This window comes from Cervus elaphus, chromosome 13 (genome assembly GCF_910594005.1).
Source record: "Cervus elaphus chromosome 13, mCerEla1.1, whole genome shotgun sequence".
Lineage (NCBI taxonomy): Eukaryota > Metazoa > Chordata > Mammalia > Artiodactyla > Cervidae > Cervus > Cervus elaphus.
Window position 1 is genome coordinate 71,806,615 of NC_057827.1, and position 19,388 is coordinate 71,826,002.

Genomic DNA, 19,388 nt, shown 5'->3' on the forward strand with positions numbered 1-19,388 from the left:
GACTATGCAAGACAGTATGCTACTGCTGCTGCTAAGTTGCTTCAGCCGTGTCTGACTCTGTGCGACCCCACAGACAGCAGCCCACCAGGCTTCTCTATCCCTGGGATTCTCCAGGCAAGAATACTGGAGTGGGTTGCCATCTCCTTCTCCAATGCATGCATGCATGCTAAGTCGTTTCCATCGTGTCTGACTCTGTGTGACACTATGGATAGCAGCCCATCAGGCTCCTCGTCCACAGGATTCTCTAGGCAAGAATACTGGAGGGGGTTGCCATTTCCTTCTCCAGCAAGACAGTATAGAGAGTCCATGAAAAAATTGGAATAAAACCATCATATGACCAAACTTTACTCTTAGGATTATACCCTGAGGAAACCAAACTTGAAAAAGACATATGTAACCCAGTGTTCATTGCAGCACTATTTACAATAGTTAGATAATGGAAGTAACCTAGATGTCCATCGACAGATGAATGGATAAAGAAGTTGTGGTACATATACACAATGGAATATTACTCAGCCATAAAACGGAATGCATCTGAATCACTTCTGATGAGGTGGATGAACCTAGAACCTATTACACAGAGTTAAGTAAGCCAGAAAGCAAAGATAAATATCATATTCTAATGTATATGTAATGGAGAAAATGGAATCTAGGAAACTGGTACTAAAGAAGTTATTTACAGGGCAACACAATTGCACTCATCTCACACATTCGCAAAGTAATGCTCAAAATTCTCCAAGCCAGGCTTCAAGAGCTCATGAACTAAGAAATTCCAGATGTTCAAGCTGGTTGTAGAAAAGGCAGAGGAGCCAGAGATCAAATTGCCAACATCCACCCCATCATTGAAAAAGCAAGAGAGTTCCGGGAAAACATGTTTCTGCTTTACTGACCATGCCAAAGCCTTTGACTGTGTGGATCAAAATAAACTCTGGAAAATTTTGAAAGAGATGGGAATACCAGACCATCTGACCTGCCTCTTGAGAAACCTGTATGCAGGTCAGGAAGCAACAGTTAAAACTGGACATGGAACAACAGACGTTCCAAATAGGAAACGGAATACATCAAGGCTGTATATGGTCATCCTGATTATTTAATTTATATGCAGAGTACATCATGAGAAATGCTGGGCTTGATGAAGCACAAGCTGGAATCAAGATTGCCGGGAGAAATATCAATAACCTCAGATATGCAGATGACACCACCCTTATGGCAGAAAGTGAAGAAGAAGTAAAGAGCCTCTTGATGAAAGTGAAAGAGGAGAGTGAAATAGTTGGCCTAAAGCTCAACATTCAGAAAACAAAGGTCACAGCATCCAGTCCCATTACCTCATGGCAAATAGATGGACAAACAGTGGAAACAGTTGCAGACTTAATTTTTGGGAGTTCCAAAATCACTGCAGATGGTGACTGCAGCCATGAAATAAAAAAATACTTACTTCTTGGAAGAAAAGTTATGACCAACCTAGACAGCATATTAAAAAGCAGAGGCATTACTTTGTCAACAAAGGTCCATCTAGTCAAGGCTATGGTTTTTCCAGTAGTCGTGTATGTATGTGTGAGTTGGACTATAAAGAAAGCTGACCACCGAAGAATTGATGCTTTTGAACTGTGGTGTTGGAGAAGGCTCTTGAGCATCCCTTGGACTGCAAGGAGATCCAACCAGTCCATCCTAAAGAAGATCACTCCTGGATGTTCGTTGGAAGGACTGATGTTGAAGCTGAAACTCCAATACTTTGGGCCCCTGATGCGAAGAGTTGACTCATTGGAAAAGAGCCTGATGCTGGGAAAATTGAAGGCAGGAGGAGAAGTGGATGACAAAGGATGAGATGGTTGGATGGCATCAGTGACTCAATGGACATGAGTTTGCTGATGGACAGGGAGGCCTGGCATGCTGTGATTCATGGGGTCACAAAGAGTCGGACACGACTGAGTGACTGAACAGAACTAAATGGAGCAACAGGCAGAGAAGAGCCTTACAGACATGGGGGGAGGGGAGGAGGGTGAGACGCATGCAGAGAGTAACATGGAAACTTACATCACCATACGCAAAATACATAGCCAATGGGTGTTTGCTGTATGGCTCAGGAAACTCAAATATGGGCTTTGTATCAACCTATAGCGGTGGGTTGGGGAGGGAGATGGGAGGGAGGTTCAAAAGGGAGGGGATACGTGTATACCTGTGGCTGATTCATGTTGAGATTTGACAAAAAAGAGTAAAAGTCTGTAAGCAAATATCCTTCAATAAAAAGTAAATAAATAAAAAAACTGATGGTGAGACTCAGAGTTGTATTGACCTCTTTGACAAGAAGAAAAATAAAACAGAAAACACACAATTACTGAGTATTGGATTACATGTGTGTGTTGTTATATGATCCATACAGACAGATCTGTCTATCTCTATATATATATATACACTCACACACACAACTAACTTAGAGGCAAAACAAAAACTACGTAAAGATTAATGAAAGCAGTATAGACCACAAAAATGGAACAGTGAGGACACAAAAGAGGTTTCCAGGGAATCGCTGGGCGGGACGAGAAAACCAGATTCAAAGAGGAGTTCCCTCCCAGCGCCCCCGGGGCACCTGCTCCTGGGCACAGTCCTGAACGTGGTGGGTCCTGAGCGCCCCCTGGTGGTCCTGGGCCCCCATGCAGGGAGGTTTTTGTCTGGGCTCTCTCTGACTTCCCCTCACTGTGTCTCTTGCACAGTAATACACGGCCGTGTCCTCAGGTGTCACGCTGCTCAGTGAGAGAGAGACTTGGCTCTTGGAGGTGTCCCTGGTGATGCTGAGCCGGGATTTCAGGGCTGGGTTATAGCATGTGCTTCCACTATAAGCTATTGCACCAACCCACTCCAGCGCCTTCCCTGGAGCCTGGCGGATCCAGGCTATACTATTGCTGCTTAATGAGAATCCAGAGACAGCGCAGGTGAGGGAGAGGGTCTGTGAGGGCTTCACCAGGCTGGGTCCCGACTCCTGCAGCTGCACCTGGGACAGGACCCCTGTGGACAGAGAGAAACACCGTGACTCACGGGCTCAGAGGCAGCTTCCCCACGTGCCCATGTCTGATCCAGAGACACTCACCGCTGGGAGCTGACAGCACGAAGAGGAAGGTCCACAGTGGGCTCATCTTCGAGCAGATGAGAGTCACCGCTCCTGGAAATCTCTTCAAGCCTGAGGAGGAGCCTGAATTTAAGTGACCTGGTGCTTTGTTTCCAGCCTGTGACCTGAGTGGATCTTTGCATGTGGGAGGGGCCTCTGCATAAAAAGCAGAAAGCAGTGAAAGGAGGTTCAGTCTATGGGCCTCGCCCCGTGAGGAGGACGCTGACTGTTCAATCAGAGAACTCAGCCCCTCCTGCGGTCCCCCTCCCCCTGCCAGGAAGGCTGTTTATGGAGGAATGGAATGATGAGGGAGGGTTGTTCGGGAAAAATGATGCTGTCAGGGAACAAAGGCAGATTTTGGGAAGAGACTTTAACCCCAGGGAGGTGTTTACCTTCACTCAACAAAAGCCCACCACACATTCAGGGACCACCCAGGTGTGAGACACAAACTCTTTTTTTTTTTTCCTTTCTGATTAGCTTATGTTTGCTTACTCCATATTCAAACATTAGAGACAAAATATACAAGTCATAATCACATTGAATTCAAATTGAGTTGAGTCCAATTTAATGTTTATCAGAATTCCCAAAGCATTTATATTTCCCTTACCTTCTATGAATATTTTTTCATCTGGAACAGTTTAAATACTCTCAAGAATCACACTAGAGATTGTTTATTCACAGTAATTAAACACAGCATTAACTTTGTGGACAAAGTACATGTTTCTGCTGAGAAGCCCGTCTTCCCAGCATGGCTGAGTTGCCCAGTGGGCTGTCCCACACTGTCCTGCGCACAACTCAGTGTCTGCATGAGCTTGTGAACCTCAGGACCCCCACCTGCGTGTGGACACTGCGGACCCCAAGGCTACTACAGACTGAGGACAGACAGCTCCCGGGAGCTCCTCAGTGCTCCAACATGCTGGGCAGGTGCCCTGCTCACTCTGAACACACTCCCTCCTCCTCCAAGTGCTTATTCCTTCCTCTCTGTGTCCCTGCCGTGAGATGGGAACTCAGGGAACATAGTCCTCACCACAGTGGTGAGAGGACATGCATGGCTCGTGGAGGTAAACCTTCAGAGTGAATGGCGTGCAGTGTGAGGGCGGCATGGTCAGAGGAAAGCCCCTCCTCAGGAAGCAGGTTCCCTTGAAAACCCCACTGAGATCAGCTTTCCCGAGCCCAGGGTCTCCGTGACCTGGACTGAGCCTGAGGTCCTCTGAGTCAGCAGTGCTGGAGAGCAGAGCTCAGGCCCCCCGTCTCCCTGTGGCCCTGAGGCTGTGGCCCCGCACCTGCATCCCGGCTGTGAGCATGTAGACTGGGGATGACGGCTGTCACCGTGTGTCTGGACTTTAGGTGGGTTTTCCGGGGGTGGTGAGTGCTGCCATCAGTGGTGCTATCGCTCCTCGAGCCAGAAAAGACCAGTATGGGTCCCATCTCTGTCTGACACCCTGTCCATGTGACCCTGGTCCACTCCTTCCTGAGATGTCAACACTGCCGCTTTGGGGCAGGTCAGCTCTCCCTCAGCCCAGGGATCTCAGCTGTGTATCGGCTGAATTGGAAACTGCTGTCTATGAAAAGCCCTTTCCTCCCTCCCGTTTCATGAGGAGAGTCCTAAATGGACCATATTGCTTCTGTCTTTTCAATAATATTGGTTGTTGTTGCTGTTCAGTCGCTCAGTCATGTCTGACTCTGTGACCCGATGGACTGCAGTTCCCTGTCCTTCACCATCTCCCAGAGCTTGTTCAAACTGATGCCATCCAACCATCTGATTCTGTCATCTCCTTCTCCTCCTGCCTTCTATCTGTCCCAGCATCAGCGTCTTTTCCCATGAATTGGCTCTTCCCGTCAAGTGGTCACAGTATTGGAACTTCAGCTTCAGCATCAGTCCTTCCAATGAATATTCAGACTGATCTCCTTTAGGATGGACTGGTTTGATCTCCTTGCAGTCTCAGAGATTCTCAAGAGTCCCACAGTTCAAAAGCATCAGTTCTTCAGCTCCCAGCCTTCTTTATGGTCCAACTCTCACATCCTTACATGACTAACAGACAAACCAAGGCTTTGACTATATGGACTGTTGCTGACAAAGTCATGTCTCTGCTTTTTAATACACTGTCTAGGATTGTTAGAGCTTTTCTCCCAGCAGTAAGTGTCTTTTAGTCTCATGGCTTCAGTCATCATCCACAGTCATTCTGGACCCCAAGAAAATAAATTCTTTCACTGATTCCATTGTTTCCCTATATATTTCATGAGTCATGGGTCCTCATGCCATGATCTTAGTAATTTGAATGTTGAACTTTAAGCCAGCCTTTTCACTCTCCTCTTTCACCTTTATCAAGAGGTTCTTTAGTTCCTCTTCGGCTTCTGCCATAAGAGTGGTGTCATCTGCATATCTGAGATTATTGCTATTTCTACTGGAAATCTTGATTTCAGGTTGTGATTCCTACAGCTCGGCATTTGTGTGATGTACAAGGCATGTAAGTTCAATAAACACAGTGACAATAGAGAGCCTTGATTCATTCCTTTCCTATTCTTGATCCAGTCTCTTCTTCCATGATCTGTTCTAGCTATTGCTTCTTGACCTGTATACACATTTTTCAGGAGGCAGGTAATGTGGTCTGGTATTGCCATCTCTTTTATAATTTTCCATGCTTTGTTGTGATCCACACAGTCAAAGGCTTTAGCATAGTCATGAAGCATTAGTAGATTTTTTCTTTTAATTCTTTGCTCTTTTATGATCCAAATGTTGTTGGCAATCTGATCTCTGGTTCCATTGCCTTTTCTAATCCAGCTTGTACATCTGGAAGTTCTCAGTTCATGTGCTGTTGAAGCCTCGCTTGGAGGATTTTGAGCATGGCCTTGCTAGCATGTGATGTGAGTGCAATTGTGCACTAGTTTGACCATTCTTTGGTGTTGCCCTTCTTTGGAATTGGAATGAAAACTGACCTTTTCCAGTGCTGTGGCCACTGCTGAGTTTTCCAAATTTGCTGGCATATGGAGTGCAGCACTTTCACAGCATCATCTTTTAATATTTGAAATAGCTCAATTGGAATTCTATCACTCCCACTAGCTTTGTTTGTAGTGATGCTTCCTAAGGCCCACTTGACTTCACTTTCCAGGATATCTAGCTCTAGCTGAATGATCACACCATTGTGATTATCTGTGTCATGAAGATCTTTTTCCTATACCTCTTCTGTGTATTCTTGCCACCTCTTCTTACTATCTTCTGCTTCTGTTAGGTCCCTACCATTTCTGTGCTTTATTATGCCCATCTTTGCATGAAGTGTTCCCTTGGTATCTCTAATTTCCTTGAAGAGATCTCTAGTCTTTCCCATTCTGTTGTTTTTCTCTATTCCTTTGCATTGTTCACTTAAGAAGACTTTCTTATCTCTCCTTCCTCTTCTTTGAAATTCTACTATCGGATGGGTATATCATTCCTTTTCTCCTTGGCCTTTCACTTGTCTTCTTTTCTCAGCTATTTGTAAGGCCTCCTCAGACATCTTCTATCTTTTCAATCATATGAGTGAGTAAATTAAATCAGAAAGAACCTGCGCTGCCCGTGTGTAGGTAATAAGACCTTCAACCAAAGCAGGAAGAGCAAGAATCACAGGACACATCTAGACTCTCTGGTCTGGACCTGAGAAGTGAGCTGATGCTGTGGGGCAGGGGAGGGAAGGTGTGGCATCCGACACCTGGAGCAGGTGAGACTGTTGCTACTCACCAAGGGGCATCAGGGCCTGCATTTGCAGAGATGCCCCGCATCTGACCTGGACACCATGAGCTGGTGGAGTTAGGAGACACATATAATTTCATGTTCTCACAGAAGGAAATATAACAGGTCCCAGGTTCATGGACCTCTTCTACACACAGATGTGTTGTGTCCGAACTAGGATCTGTGAGTTCAGTGTGTGAGTTCAGTCTGTCAGTTCAATGTGTGAAGATGTGTCCTCACACCACAGTATTTTTAATTTGAAATGTCATTTCATTTAATTGCAAGGAAGTCTGTGGAAAATATTTATAATTAAAATTAAGTATGTCAAAATGTTGCACACTATTGCACAAGAGCTCATACAAGAAATGATAAGACATTGATAAATGTGCTCATTCATGTCTGACTCTTTGAAACCCCTGGGCTGCATCACGCCAAGCTCCTCCGTGCACCAGTATCTCCAGTGATGCTATCTAACCACAACATCCTCTATCTTCCCCTTCTCCTTTTGCCTGAAATCTTTCCCAGCATTAGAGTCTTTTTCAATGGCTCAGCTCTTTGCATCAGGTGGCCAATGTATGGGAGCTTCAGCATCAGCATCAGTCCTTCCAAAAATATTTAGGGTTGATTTTCTTTTAAATTGACTGGTTTGCTCTCCTTGCAGTCCAAGGGAAACTGAAGACTCTTCTCCAGCAGCACATTTCATTTACATCAATTTTTCAGCTCTGTACTTCAATAGAGCCCTTTAAAATGAAGATTCTCCTAGATATGGTGGACTCTCTTCATTGTAGGAACACACAGCAGACCCAAGACCTTCAAAACAAGCCATGACCTTACACAATGGACACCTAGCACCCAAGTTTCTGGGCTAAACCTTCCTCTAAACCCATCATAAATTTAATGTTATCATTGCTTGCTTACAGGTCAGCAGTCCTCTTGTTTTCTAAGGACTTGGGTTATGCCACCTTTAGTGATCATTTACCTCTTTCTTTCATCCTTTCTTATAGTGGCTAAGAAGAAGGAAATGTCAGACTCTGTGTTTTCATGACTACTGACCCCTTAAGGCTTAATCCTGTTTTCTCCTCTGCCCACACACTGGAGGTTCAATAAGAAACTTGTTTTCTCTCTTTTGATGCAGGTGTGAGACTGAACTTACAGGAGCCTCTCCTGTGAGCAGGACCCTCATCGCTTCAACACCTCTGACCCCTGTAGAAACAGATGTCCTGGTCAGGTCTCCACTCCAGACTCAGGCTTCATTTCTGATTGCTGAGAGGATTTTCCTCCTCTCAAATGACGCCTGGATAATGGACGTGATGAAGGGTTTATTAGTAAATCCCCTTGGTGTATCTGTGTGTGTGTCTATGTGTGCACGTGCACATACTGCAAGTTTGAACCAAGGTTTGGTGTGGATCCTTGCCTTTTCATAGTGCCCCCTGAGCTTGAGGCTGTGAGCAAGTGTGCAGACAACACCACCAGCAGCAGGGTCTGTCTCTCTGCCTGATGTCCACCATGTGCATCGTGCTGCTACCTCCTGGCAGGCTTGCTCACTGCCCTGTGCTGAGCTGCCCTGTTGAGCCCCGTAGAGTCCCTTGCATGTATGTAGCTGACTTACCTCCATAGATTTGGAAATTACTTGGCACTTGGCGACAGAAGAAAGTGTCAGCAAGTGACTCTGCTTTTCTGCAGGAGAAAATGATTTTCTCTTATTCCAACAAATCTTTATAGGTCAAAGAACTAAGAGATAAAAAAGAATATTGAGGCCAGAGATGTTCCCCAAGGGGAAGTACTGACTGTAGAGGAAATCACAGATCCTGACAGGAAACCGGCCCTTAACCTCCATCTGCACCTGCTCCTGGGGAGGAAACAAGTGTGAGTCCCGAGCATCACCCCTGCATCCCCCAGCCTGTCTCCTGCAGGCTGGCTTGGGTCTGGGCTCACACTGACCTCCCCCCATGATGTCTCTTGCACAGTAATACACGGCTGGGTCCTCGCTGGTTACAGACATCAGCTGCAGGGAGAGCTGGTTCTTGGATGTGTCTCTGCAGATGGAGGTGCGGCTCTTGAGGGGTGGGTTGCAGTAAGGGTTGCCACCAGAAATGACGGCTCACATCCACTCTACCCCTTCCCTGGGGGCTGGTGGATCGAACTCCCCAGTGAGCACTGGTATGGAGGTACCAGAGACGCACGGTGAGGGATAGTGTGTGGGACGGCTTCACCAGTCCTGGGCCGGAACCTGCAGCTGCACCTGGGACAGGACACCTGGGGACAAGGGGAGTCAGTCGCTGTCAGTCACCTGCAGCCACAGCTGTCAGGCACAGGAGAAGCCTTAACTTTTAGACCACAGCTCTGCCTTCCCTAGACCTCAGTCCTGTGTGAGGGGAGTTCTGTGAGCTCCCACAGCCCAGGGGTAGATTGTACTCTAGGGAATGGGGGAACATTGCACGTGGGGGAAACTTGTACTTATAAGTTGGGTAAGGCAGCTTTAGGCTCCACTCATCCAACTGGGACATTTGAGTTCTCTCACCCTGGCCTTTGGATCTGGAACACTTTGCCTGTGTGGGACGTTGGGAACAGGTCATGGCATTGTACCAGTTTTCTGATCACTAGAATAAAACTACACAGGATGTGTGAAAGTGAAGCTGCTCAGTCGTGTCCGACTCTTTGTGATCCCGTGGACTGTAGCCTACCATGCTCCCCCCTCCATGGGATTTTCCAGGCAAGAGTACTGGAGTGGGTTGCCATTTCCTACTCCAACACAGGATGAGTAGGTTTCTACACAGGATGAGTAGGTTTCTATAATTTTAATTTCTTGGATCTTCCAAGTAGCTGTTTTCATTGATTAGAGTTCTCTCCAAATAATTTCTGAAATTCAGATAGAACGAAAAAGTGTTCTCTTTATCAATTATGATGATCATATAGGTTTTATTTCTTAATCTCTTAATATGGTGTGTCATGTTGATTAATTTGCACGTATTAAAGAATCCTGCATCCCTGGATAATCCATCTTCATCACGGTGTTGTTTTCTGTTAATGTGTTGTTGGACTCTGTTTACTAGTATATTGTTGAGAGATATTTGCATCTTGCGTGTCAGTAATTTTGGCCATAGTTTTCTCTTTTGTGACATCTTTGTCTTCCTGTAGTATCAGAGTGATGATGGCCTTGTAGAAAGAGCTTGGGAGTGTTTCTCTCTGAATTATAAAAGAAAAAACCGTTTGAGGATAGGTGTTAGCTCTTCTCTAAATGTCTGATAGATTCCTACCCTGAAGCCATCTGGTTGTGGACTTTTGGTTGTTGGAGCGTTGTTAATCACATCTTCAATTCCATTACTTGTTATTGGTCTGTTCCTATTTTCTATTTCTTCCTCATTGATTCTTTTTTCTTATTTTTTCCATTTTTTTTATTAGTTGGAGGCTAATTACTTTACAATGATGTAGTGGTTTTTGCCATACATTGACATGAATCAGCCATGGATTTACATGTATTCCCCATCCCAATCCCCCCTCCCACCTCCCTCCCCACCCCATCCCTCTGGGTCTTCCCAGTGGACCAGCCCCGAGCACTTGTCTCATGCATCCAGGCTGGCTGGTGATCTGTTTCACCCTTGATAATATACATGTTTCAATGCTGTTCTCTCCAAACATCCCACCCTCGCCTTCTCCCACAGGGTCCAAAAGTCTGTTCTGTACATCTGTGTCTCTTTTTCTGTTTTGCATATAGTGTTATCGTTACCATCTTTCTAAATTCCATATATATGCGTTAGTATACTATATACATGCACCCCAATGTTCATCGCAGCACTGTTTATAATAGCCAGGACATGGAAGCAACCTAGATGTCCATCAGCAGACGAATGGATAAGGAAACTGTGGTACATATGCACCATGGATTATTACTCAGCCATTAAAAAGAATTCATTTGAATCAGTTCTAATGAGATGGATGAAACTGGAGCCCATTATACAGAGTGAAGTAAGCCAGAAAGATAAAGACCTCATTGATTCTTTGAAGGTTATATCTTTCTAAGAATTTGTCCATGATTCCCAGGTTATTCATTTTTAGCTGAGCACGCAGGAACGTGCGGCTAAGGAACAGGAGGGAAATCTCTCCCTGCGCTGTGTGAACTGAGCAGGGACGCTTCCAGGGGTGGCTTGCTAAATTCAGCACCTGTGAAAACCCCAAAAGACAACAGGGGCTCTTGAGCTTGGATGGTTCTAGTTTCAGCAGCCGTGCATTCTGTGGATCTGTACACGAGGGGGCTGGGTCAGAGGAGTGTCCATGTTGCCTCCATAGCTTCCATAGCAGGTCCAGGTGCAGTCCAGGTGGCTGAGCTCCGAGGATCTGTGCTGGTGATCTGGTGAAAACCATGCATAAGAGCCACCAGGGCCAACTGCTTGCATGTTGGTTTTGTTCACTCACTAAGTTGTGTCTGACTCTTTTTTGACACCATGGACTGTTGCACATCAGGCTCCTCTGTCAATGGGATTTCCCAGGCAAGAATACTGCAGTAGGTTTCTGTTTCCTTCTTTTGGGCCCAGGAGTTGAACCCGGGTCTCCTTCTGGGCAGGCAGATTCTCCACCACTGAGCCACCGACAAGCCATAATTGCCAGCGTACTCAGAGATAGCTTGGAATTGAGAGCAGTGCCCACAGCAGCTCAATGGTCCTTTCTTAACTCACTTCAGTTCATAGCAATCAATATGCCATGGAGGCCCGTTTGGGAGCGAGCGACTTTCCCTGGGCCCTGACACTCAGTGCCTGTTTTATTACTAGTTTTTTCTACACCAGCTCAACTAGAATGTGATGTAGGAATTGGTTTACCTGCGTCTTACAGACGTGAAGCTAACCTGCAGCCTGGACTTGCGGTGATGTGCTGGAGGGCACACATCAGGGCACAGTGAGCCCTCCTGTCTGTGCCTGGGCTTCTCACACTGGACATGGCTGCCCCTATAGGGGATGCTGGACAGAGCTGGACGTGCCTACTCAGGCTCTGGTCTGTTCCTGGAAGGAGAACAGGCCTGATTTTCCTCCATTCTAGAGCTCCCTTAAGATGTTGTGGTAAAGAAAGGATTACAGATTTGTTTTCAGCACTTGTCTGAAAGTGGATGCTAGTATCTGTCTGACTATAACCTTTCCCACCAGCTGTCTATGTGTCTAGCGGTAATTGCTTTGATGGTAAATATTTTACATAAAGCAAACCACACAGTAGAACAGGATGTAGGTATTGTCTAAGCCTGTAGGGATTTATTGGACCTGGAAGCAAGGAGCACATGTAGAGCCACACACCCACATGCCCTGTAACTTGCATTATTCCCAGTGACCCACAGAGGATCCCGTGGTGCTGCCTGGGCATTTATGCAAGAGACCAGGCAGCAATCCAAGAGCCTCCATCCTGGCAGGGACAGCTGGTCTACCAGTAGTGCAGGGCTGAGATTTCACAATGAGGAAGGAAAATCTGTTCCCTTTTCTGTGGCCTGGAGGACAGTTCAAAAGCATCAATTTTTTGGCGCTCAACTTTCTTCACAGTCCAGCTCTCACATCCATACGTGACCACTGGAAAAACCATAGCCTTGACCAGACAGACCTTTGTTGGCACAGTAACGTCCCCGCTTTTTAACATGCTCTATAGGTTGGTCATAACTTTCATTCCAAGGAGTAAGCGTCTTCTAATTTCATGGCTGCAGTCACCATCTGCAGTGATTTTGGAGCCCCAAAAAAATAAAGTCTGACACTGTTTCCACTGTCTCCCCATCTATTTCCCATGAAGTGATGGGACCGGATGCCATGATCTTAGTTTTCTGAATGTTAAGCTTTAAGCCAACTTTTTCACTCTCCTCTTTCAGTTTCATCAAGAGGCTTTTTAGTTCCTCTTCACTTTCTCCCATAAGGGTGGTGTCATCTGCATACAACTTACACATGATCAAATCTCATCAAATATTATTGTTTAGTCACTGAGTTGTGTCTGACTCTTTGAGACCCCATGGATGGAAGCACCCCATGTTGTGCTTTCCTTCTCCATCTCCCAGAGTTTTCTCAAACTCACGTCATTGAGTCGGTGAAACCAGCCAACCATCTCGTCCTCTCTCGCCCCCCTGTCCTCCTGACTTCAATGTTTCCCAGCATCAGGGTCTTTTCCAATGAGTTGGCTCTTCCTTTCCGGTGGCCAAAATCCTGGAGTTTCAGCTTCAGCATCAGTACTCCCAATGAATATTAGGATTGATTTCCTTTAAGATTGACTGATTTGATCTTCTTGCAGTCCAAGGGACTCTCAAGACTCTTATCTAACACCGCAGTTCCAAACCATTAATTCTTCAGTGCTCAGCTTTCTTTATGGTCCAACTCTCACACCTGAACATGACCTATGGAAGGACCATAGCTTTGCGTAAAGGGACCTCTGTTGGCAAAGTATTGTACCTGCTCTTTAATATGCTGTCTAGGTTGGTCATAGGTTTCCTTCCAAGCTTTTCTTCTTTTAATTTCATGGCTGTAGTCACCATCTACAGAAACTGTGGAGCTCAAGCAAATAAAGCCTGTCAATGTTTCCACTGTTTCCCCCTCCATTATCTATGACGTTATTATGATCATAGTTCACAGATGCCATGACCTCAGTTTCTTGAATGTTGACTTTTCAGCGAGCTTTTTCACTCTCCACTTTCACATTTATCAACAGGCTCTTTAGGTTCCTCTTCACTTTCTGTCATAAGGGTGGTGTCACCTGCATATCGGAGGTTATTAATATTTCTCCTGGCAACCTTGATTCAAGTTTGTGCTTTATCCAGCCCAGCATTTCGCATGATGTACTGTAAATGTAAGTTAAATAAGCAGAGTGTCAATACACAGTCTTGATGTACTCCTTTCCCAATTTTGAATCAGTCCATTGTTCCACGTCCAGTTCTAACTATGGCTTCTTGACCTCCATACAGATTTCTCGGGAGGTGGGTGAGGTGGCCTGGTATTCCTGTTTATTTGAGAATTTTCCATAGTTTGTTGTGACCCACAGGCAAAGGCTTTAGTGCAGTCAATGAAGCAGAAGTAGATGTTTTTCTCATCAATTTATCAGATAGTAACAGTAATAAGACAAGAAACGGATTTAAATCCTGGAGAGACGGAAATGCCCAGAGAGTAAAAGAGAAGAATATTAACTTAACTAGGGCAGAGGCCAGTGAATAGAATGAAACCACCAGCAAATTAACCTGAAATGCATTCCCTGAGGTCGAGTGAGGAAAGGTGTAGTGGTGGTCACGGTCTCCTAAGTGCTGTCCCCACCAGTGCCAGTGTGGTCCTGCTAGGTGTAACCAGTTGGTGTTGTTCTCCATGCACACAGGTGTGTCTTCCTACCTGGGAGCCCGGGACTCCTGCCCGGGAACTTAGGTCCTCCCTGTATCTTGCTAGGAGGACTTTGGCTCTGGATTCTGACCTGGGACTGTCTCAGAGCACCTCAAATGGCAGTGTGACCTTTCTCCAGTCACCCTGTCCAACTGTGCCATACAGTTACCATTTATGAAATGGGGAAATGGGTCCTGTGTGGAAATGTGTAAAATTTTAGGTGTTTTCTGATGCGAAGGAAGCAATCACAACATTTGGCAGTTTAAAGTGACAGTCACCCTTTATTTTGTTCACACTCTGTGCTTTGGGAGGGTCCACTCTGTCTGACACAGGGCTCCTGTGAGGGTCTCAAGTTCATCTCCAGGGTCCCCTCTTACAATACACTCACATGTAAGGAAAGTTGACCTGACTGTAGCCTGGGGCTCAGTCAGAGTACAGTGCTGGGCCTCATGTCCTCTTTGTGTGGACATTTCTTGGGCCCTGACTTCCTTTGCAAGATGACTGTGTCAGCAGAGTGAAGTTTTTGGTGCCCTGAGCTTCAGAATGAATTTTTAGATATCAACCCACACACATGATTCATAAATCATTTCTAACTTTTTGTATTTATTAAAAACTCTGTCCTGACAACAACAGTGATAACAATAACACTGACACAGGAATCAAAGCATAGACTTAGAGAATAAACTCACAAACATCAGAGTTGATAAATAGACCTGTATCATGAATAGAGAGTGTGAAGAGTACATCATGAGAAGTGCTGGGCTGGATGAAGCCCAAACTGGAATCAAGATTGCCAAAACAAATAACAATAACCTCAGATATTCATATGACTCCACCCTCAAGGCAGAAAGTGAAGAAGAATTAAAGAGCCTCTTGATGAAATGAAAGAGGAGAGTGAAAGAGTTGGCTTAAAACTCAACATTCAGAAAACTAAGATCATGGCATCTGGTCCCATCACTTCACAGCAAATAGATGGGGAGACAGTGGAAACAGTGACTGACCTTACTTTTCTGGGCTCCAATCTCAGTGCAGATTGTGACTGCAGCCACGAAATTAAAAGATGCTTGCTTCTTGGAAGAAAAGTTTTGACTAACCTGGTCAGCATATTAAAAATCAGAGACCTTACTTTTCCAACAAAGATCTGTCTAGTCAAAGCTATGGTTTTTCCAGTAGTCATGTATGGATGTCAGTGTTGGACTATAAAGAAAGCTGAGCACTGAAGAATTGATGCTTTTGATCCGTGGTGGTGGAGAAGACTCTTGAGAATGCCTTGGACTGCAAGGAGATCAAACCAGTCAATCCTAAAGGAAATCAGTCCCGAAGGTTCATTGGAAGGACTGACAAGAAGCTGAAACTCCAATAGTTTGGCCACCTGATGCAAGAATGGACTCATTGGAAAAGACCCTGAGGCTGGAAAGATTGAAGGAAGGAGAAGAAGGGCACAACAGAGGATGAGACGGATGGAACCCTTCACCAGATTGATGGACATGATTTTGAGCAAGCTCTGGGAGTTGGTGATGGGCAGGGAGGCCTGGCGTGCTGCAATCCATGGGGTCGCAGAGAGTCGGAAAGGACTGAGTGACTGAACCGAAAGTTTCAGTTCTTTATTGAGAGACCTGTTTATTTCTGGATATTCCAGAACGCTGATCTGGATGAAATACAATGTTCTAAGAGATCTATTTTGTTGCAACATGTGGAAATTTTCTTCTTTTCTCTACTTCTCAAACTTTCTTCTTGGAAACAACATCCGTGTATTAAAATTGTAGCCTTAAAGGAACAAGAGGTCAACAAGGAAAAATCAGTGTGCCAATCTCATATGTGACATTTAGTGTATCTGATATCACAAAAGGGGCTGTGCTTTTATCAGATAGGCTTCATGGTGTCCAAAGTTTCCTAAATCCCAAAAGTAAATGCCTGATGTGAGGCTCTTCATGGGCGAGTTGACTACTGTTGAGATTGGATTTTATAATTCTTTACTATCTAGATGTGATTCTCTCAACAGTTACAATCCCAACTCAATTTCATGGGGGATACCAGATGACAGAGCTTTCAAGTCTTTAAAGTAGAGTTTTAGAGGCCACCTGCCTCTGGCCATCTCCATGTTTCCTGTCGTGTGAAAAATGAAGGGGTTCCCTTGGAGTTCTCACTAAAATGAAGGGACCACCACAGACACATCGGGCGGCAACAGATGCTGTGGTGTGTGGATAGTCCCCGAGCCTTACAGTCATTATGGCCACTGAGCTTCTGGTTACGACCCTTTACCACGTTCAATAGTTCTCAGTCAGCCGCCTCACCCCAAGAGGTCTTTTTATTTGCTGCTTCTTGCACGACTCCTCATCTACCCTCCACCCCCATCACCAGTGACGCCCATCGTGATTGTTTCACACTCATGGACACCTCCTGACACCTGATCCTCTGGAGCTATCTACTCGCAGTGACTCTCAGGAGACAGACCTAAGCCTCATATGTTGCCACCTGGTACCTTCACCCACTGGACCAATGCCCCAGAAGAACTCTTCAGCCTCACTGGAAAGGACCCTACCAAGCACTGCTAACCAACCCTCCAGAGGATAGCAACTAGGATTCCCATGACACACAGTAAGAACAGCTGAGTCCTGAATGGACTTGCACCTCAAAGCTGACCTGAATTTAATGATATTTCAGAGTTTAAGGTAATATGTTATGAGAACTTTCTACAATATCTGGACCAGACCTATTGGGCATTTTTCTGCCAAACCCTGGATGATAATGTAAAATGTCACGTGCTTCCCAATGACTATGATCTTGACAACACAGGGGTTTTAGTTAAAAAATGCCTGAGAGCTCTCCCTATCAGTCCTCTTCTTACCTAAATGTGACATCAACAGACTTACAGTCTGCGCACTTTCCCTCTGAATGACACTGCACCCAGAAAAGTTCCTCCTGTCACTGAGAGACAAAAGTTTAAAAAACCCAAGTATTGCTCATTTTCTGAGAAGGATCTTGACAAAAGTGAGGGTGTTTTAACTTGTTTAGGTCGTGTCTGACTCTGTGCAACCCTATGGGCTGTAGTCCACCAGGCTCCTCTGTCCATAGGATTCTCCAGGCAAGAATCCTGGAGTGGATTACCATGGCCTTCTCCAGGGGACCTTCCCAACCCAGGGATCGAACCCTTCTCTCCCAACTCTCTGGCACTGGCAGGAGACTCTATTACTAGCAGGTTTTTTTTTTTCTTCTTCTTATCAGTAATGTCACCTTGGAAGCCCTTGACCAAAAGTGGAAAGTGTAAAAGAATTAGAATAAGAATGAGGAGGAGGAGAGGAAAGAGAAAGTACAACTAAATAAAACCCAGTGGACAGGAGGAGGAGTTTTCATGCCCTTGGACAATCTCTGAATCGAACCTGAACAAAGTTACCTCTTCTTTTCTGCCAAAAAACTCAGGTAAAGAAAAACCACAGAGTTTTAGTTACAAGAGCCCTCCCACCTCACTTTTTACTTTGATACAAAAGACAGTCTCTCCACTTCTACTGGGGAATTGCACATGACTCTTTATAATTGCAGGCTCCAATTTGTAATTCTCGGTTGCTCCTAAATAAATTCATTTTTGCTACTGAAATGCCTGGCAATCTGTTTTATGTCCAAAAGCTTACTTTCCACGATACTTTCCATTTTTTATTGGTTCCATGCTATACTAAGCCGGTCACCTGGATGGACTTGTGGACATTCCTGCAACATCCTTGCTTAGATGAGAGAAAGTGGCCACAACCAGCCTGTGAGAGACTAGAGGAAATGAAGATTATTTCACTCCTGCTGAGAGGGGATATGGATATAGGTGAAGGTCATCATCCACTTTGGGGTCACATTTGGGGTCCAGATGTAAATTAGCAAGTAGGTGAATTTGCAAAAACGGAATCCATGAATAATGAGGATCACTCCCTATGGGACATCGGATTACAGTCTGTAACACTACAACTTGCAGACTTCGAAGTGTTTGTGAAGGTAGACTGAAAGCAGGAGGGTGTGTCTTCTCACTGAACATGTACAGAAACAGCAAAAGTAACGTTTAAAGTTTTCCTGGGGCTTCTTGGGCCATTCACTAGATTTGATGACTTTGGACTCATGGAAAATGACGGTGAGCCTCAGAGTTGTAGTCAGCGTCTATGGCAAGACAAAAACAAAACAGAGAAAACACACAATTCTGACTATTGGATTACACGGGAGTGTTGGTACATATTCCACACAGACATATACATACAAACACACAACTATACTTAAACGAAAAATAAAAACTATGTATGGTTTTATGAAAGCAGTATAAGCCACAATAACGGAACAGTGAGGACACAAAAGAGGTTTCCAGGGAATCTCTGGGCGGGACGAGAAAACCAGATTCAAACAAGAGTTCCCTCCAGGCGCCCCCAGGGCACCTGCTCCTGGGCGCAGTCCTGAACGTGGTGGGCCCTGAGCGCCCCCTGGTGGTCGTGGGCCCCCATGCAGGGAGGTTTCTGTCTGGGCTCACTCTGACTTCCCCTCACTGTGCATCTTGCACAGTAATACACGGCCGTGTCCTCAGGTGTCACGCTGCTCAGTGAGAGAGAGACTTGGCTCTTGGAGGTGTCCCTGGTGATGCTGAGCCGGGATTTCAGGGCTGGGTTATAGCCTGTGCTTCCACCACTGCATATAACACCAACCCACTCCAGCGCCTTTCCTGGAGCCTGGCGGATCCAGCCTACACTATTGCTGCTTAATGAGAATCCAGAGACAGTGCAGGTGAGGGAGAGGGTCTGTGAGGGCTTCACCAGGCTGGGTCCCGACTCCTGCAGCTGCACCTGGGACAGGACCCCTGTGGACAGAGAGAAGCACGGTGACTCACGGGCTCAGAGGCAGCTTCCCCACGTGCCCATGTCTGATCCAGAGACACTCACCGCTGGGAGCTGACAGCACGAAGAGGAAGGTCCACAGTGGGCTCATCTTCGTGCAGATGAGAGTCACCGCTCCTGAAATCTCTTCAAGCCTGAGGAGGAGCCTGAATTTAAGTGACCTGGTGCTTTGTTTCCAGCCTGTGACCTGAGTGGATCTTTGCATGTGGGAGGGGCCTCTGCATAAAAACAGAAAACAATGAAAGGAGGTCCTGTCTATGAGGCTCCCCTTGTGAGGAGGTGCTGACTGTGCCCTCAGAGAACTCAGTCCCCGCCTGAAGACCCCCTCCCCATGTCCCCGGGCCTCTGTGTCCACGAATGAATGGATGTGGACGGGCTAGTCAGGAAAAAAGATGTGGTCAAAT

At 45.8% G+C, this 19,388-nt stretch overlaps 2 gene segments (V, D, J or C); both read right to left on the reverse strand.

Moving 5' to 3' along the window:
- Positions 1-2,541: 2,541 nt before the first annotated feature.
- On the reverse strand, positions 2,542-3,185 carry LOC122706359. The segment is given in 2 exon segments: positions 2,542-3,003; positions 3,086-3,185. Coding segments are annotated over 2 exon segments (498 nt in total).
- An 11,741-nt stretch (positions 3,186-14,926) lies between these two features.
- LOC122706360 lies at positions 14,927-19,113 on the reverse strand. The segment is given in 3 exon segments: positions 14,927-14,962; positions 18,645-18,947; positions 19,030-19,113. Coding segments are annotated over 3 exon segments (372 nt in total).
- Between the last annotated feature and the right edge of the window lie 275 nt (positions 19,114-19,388).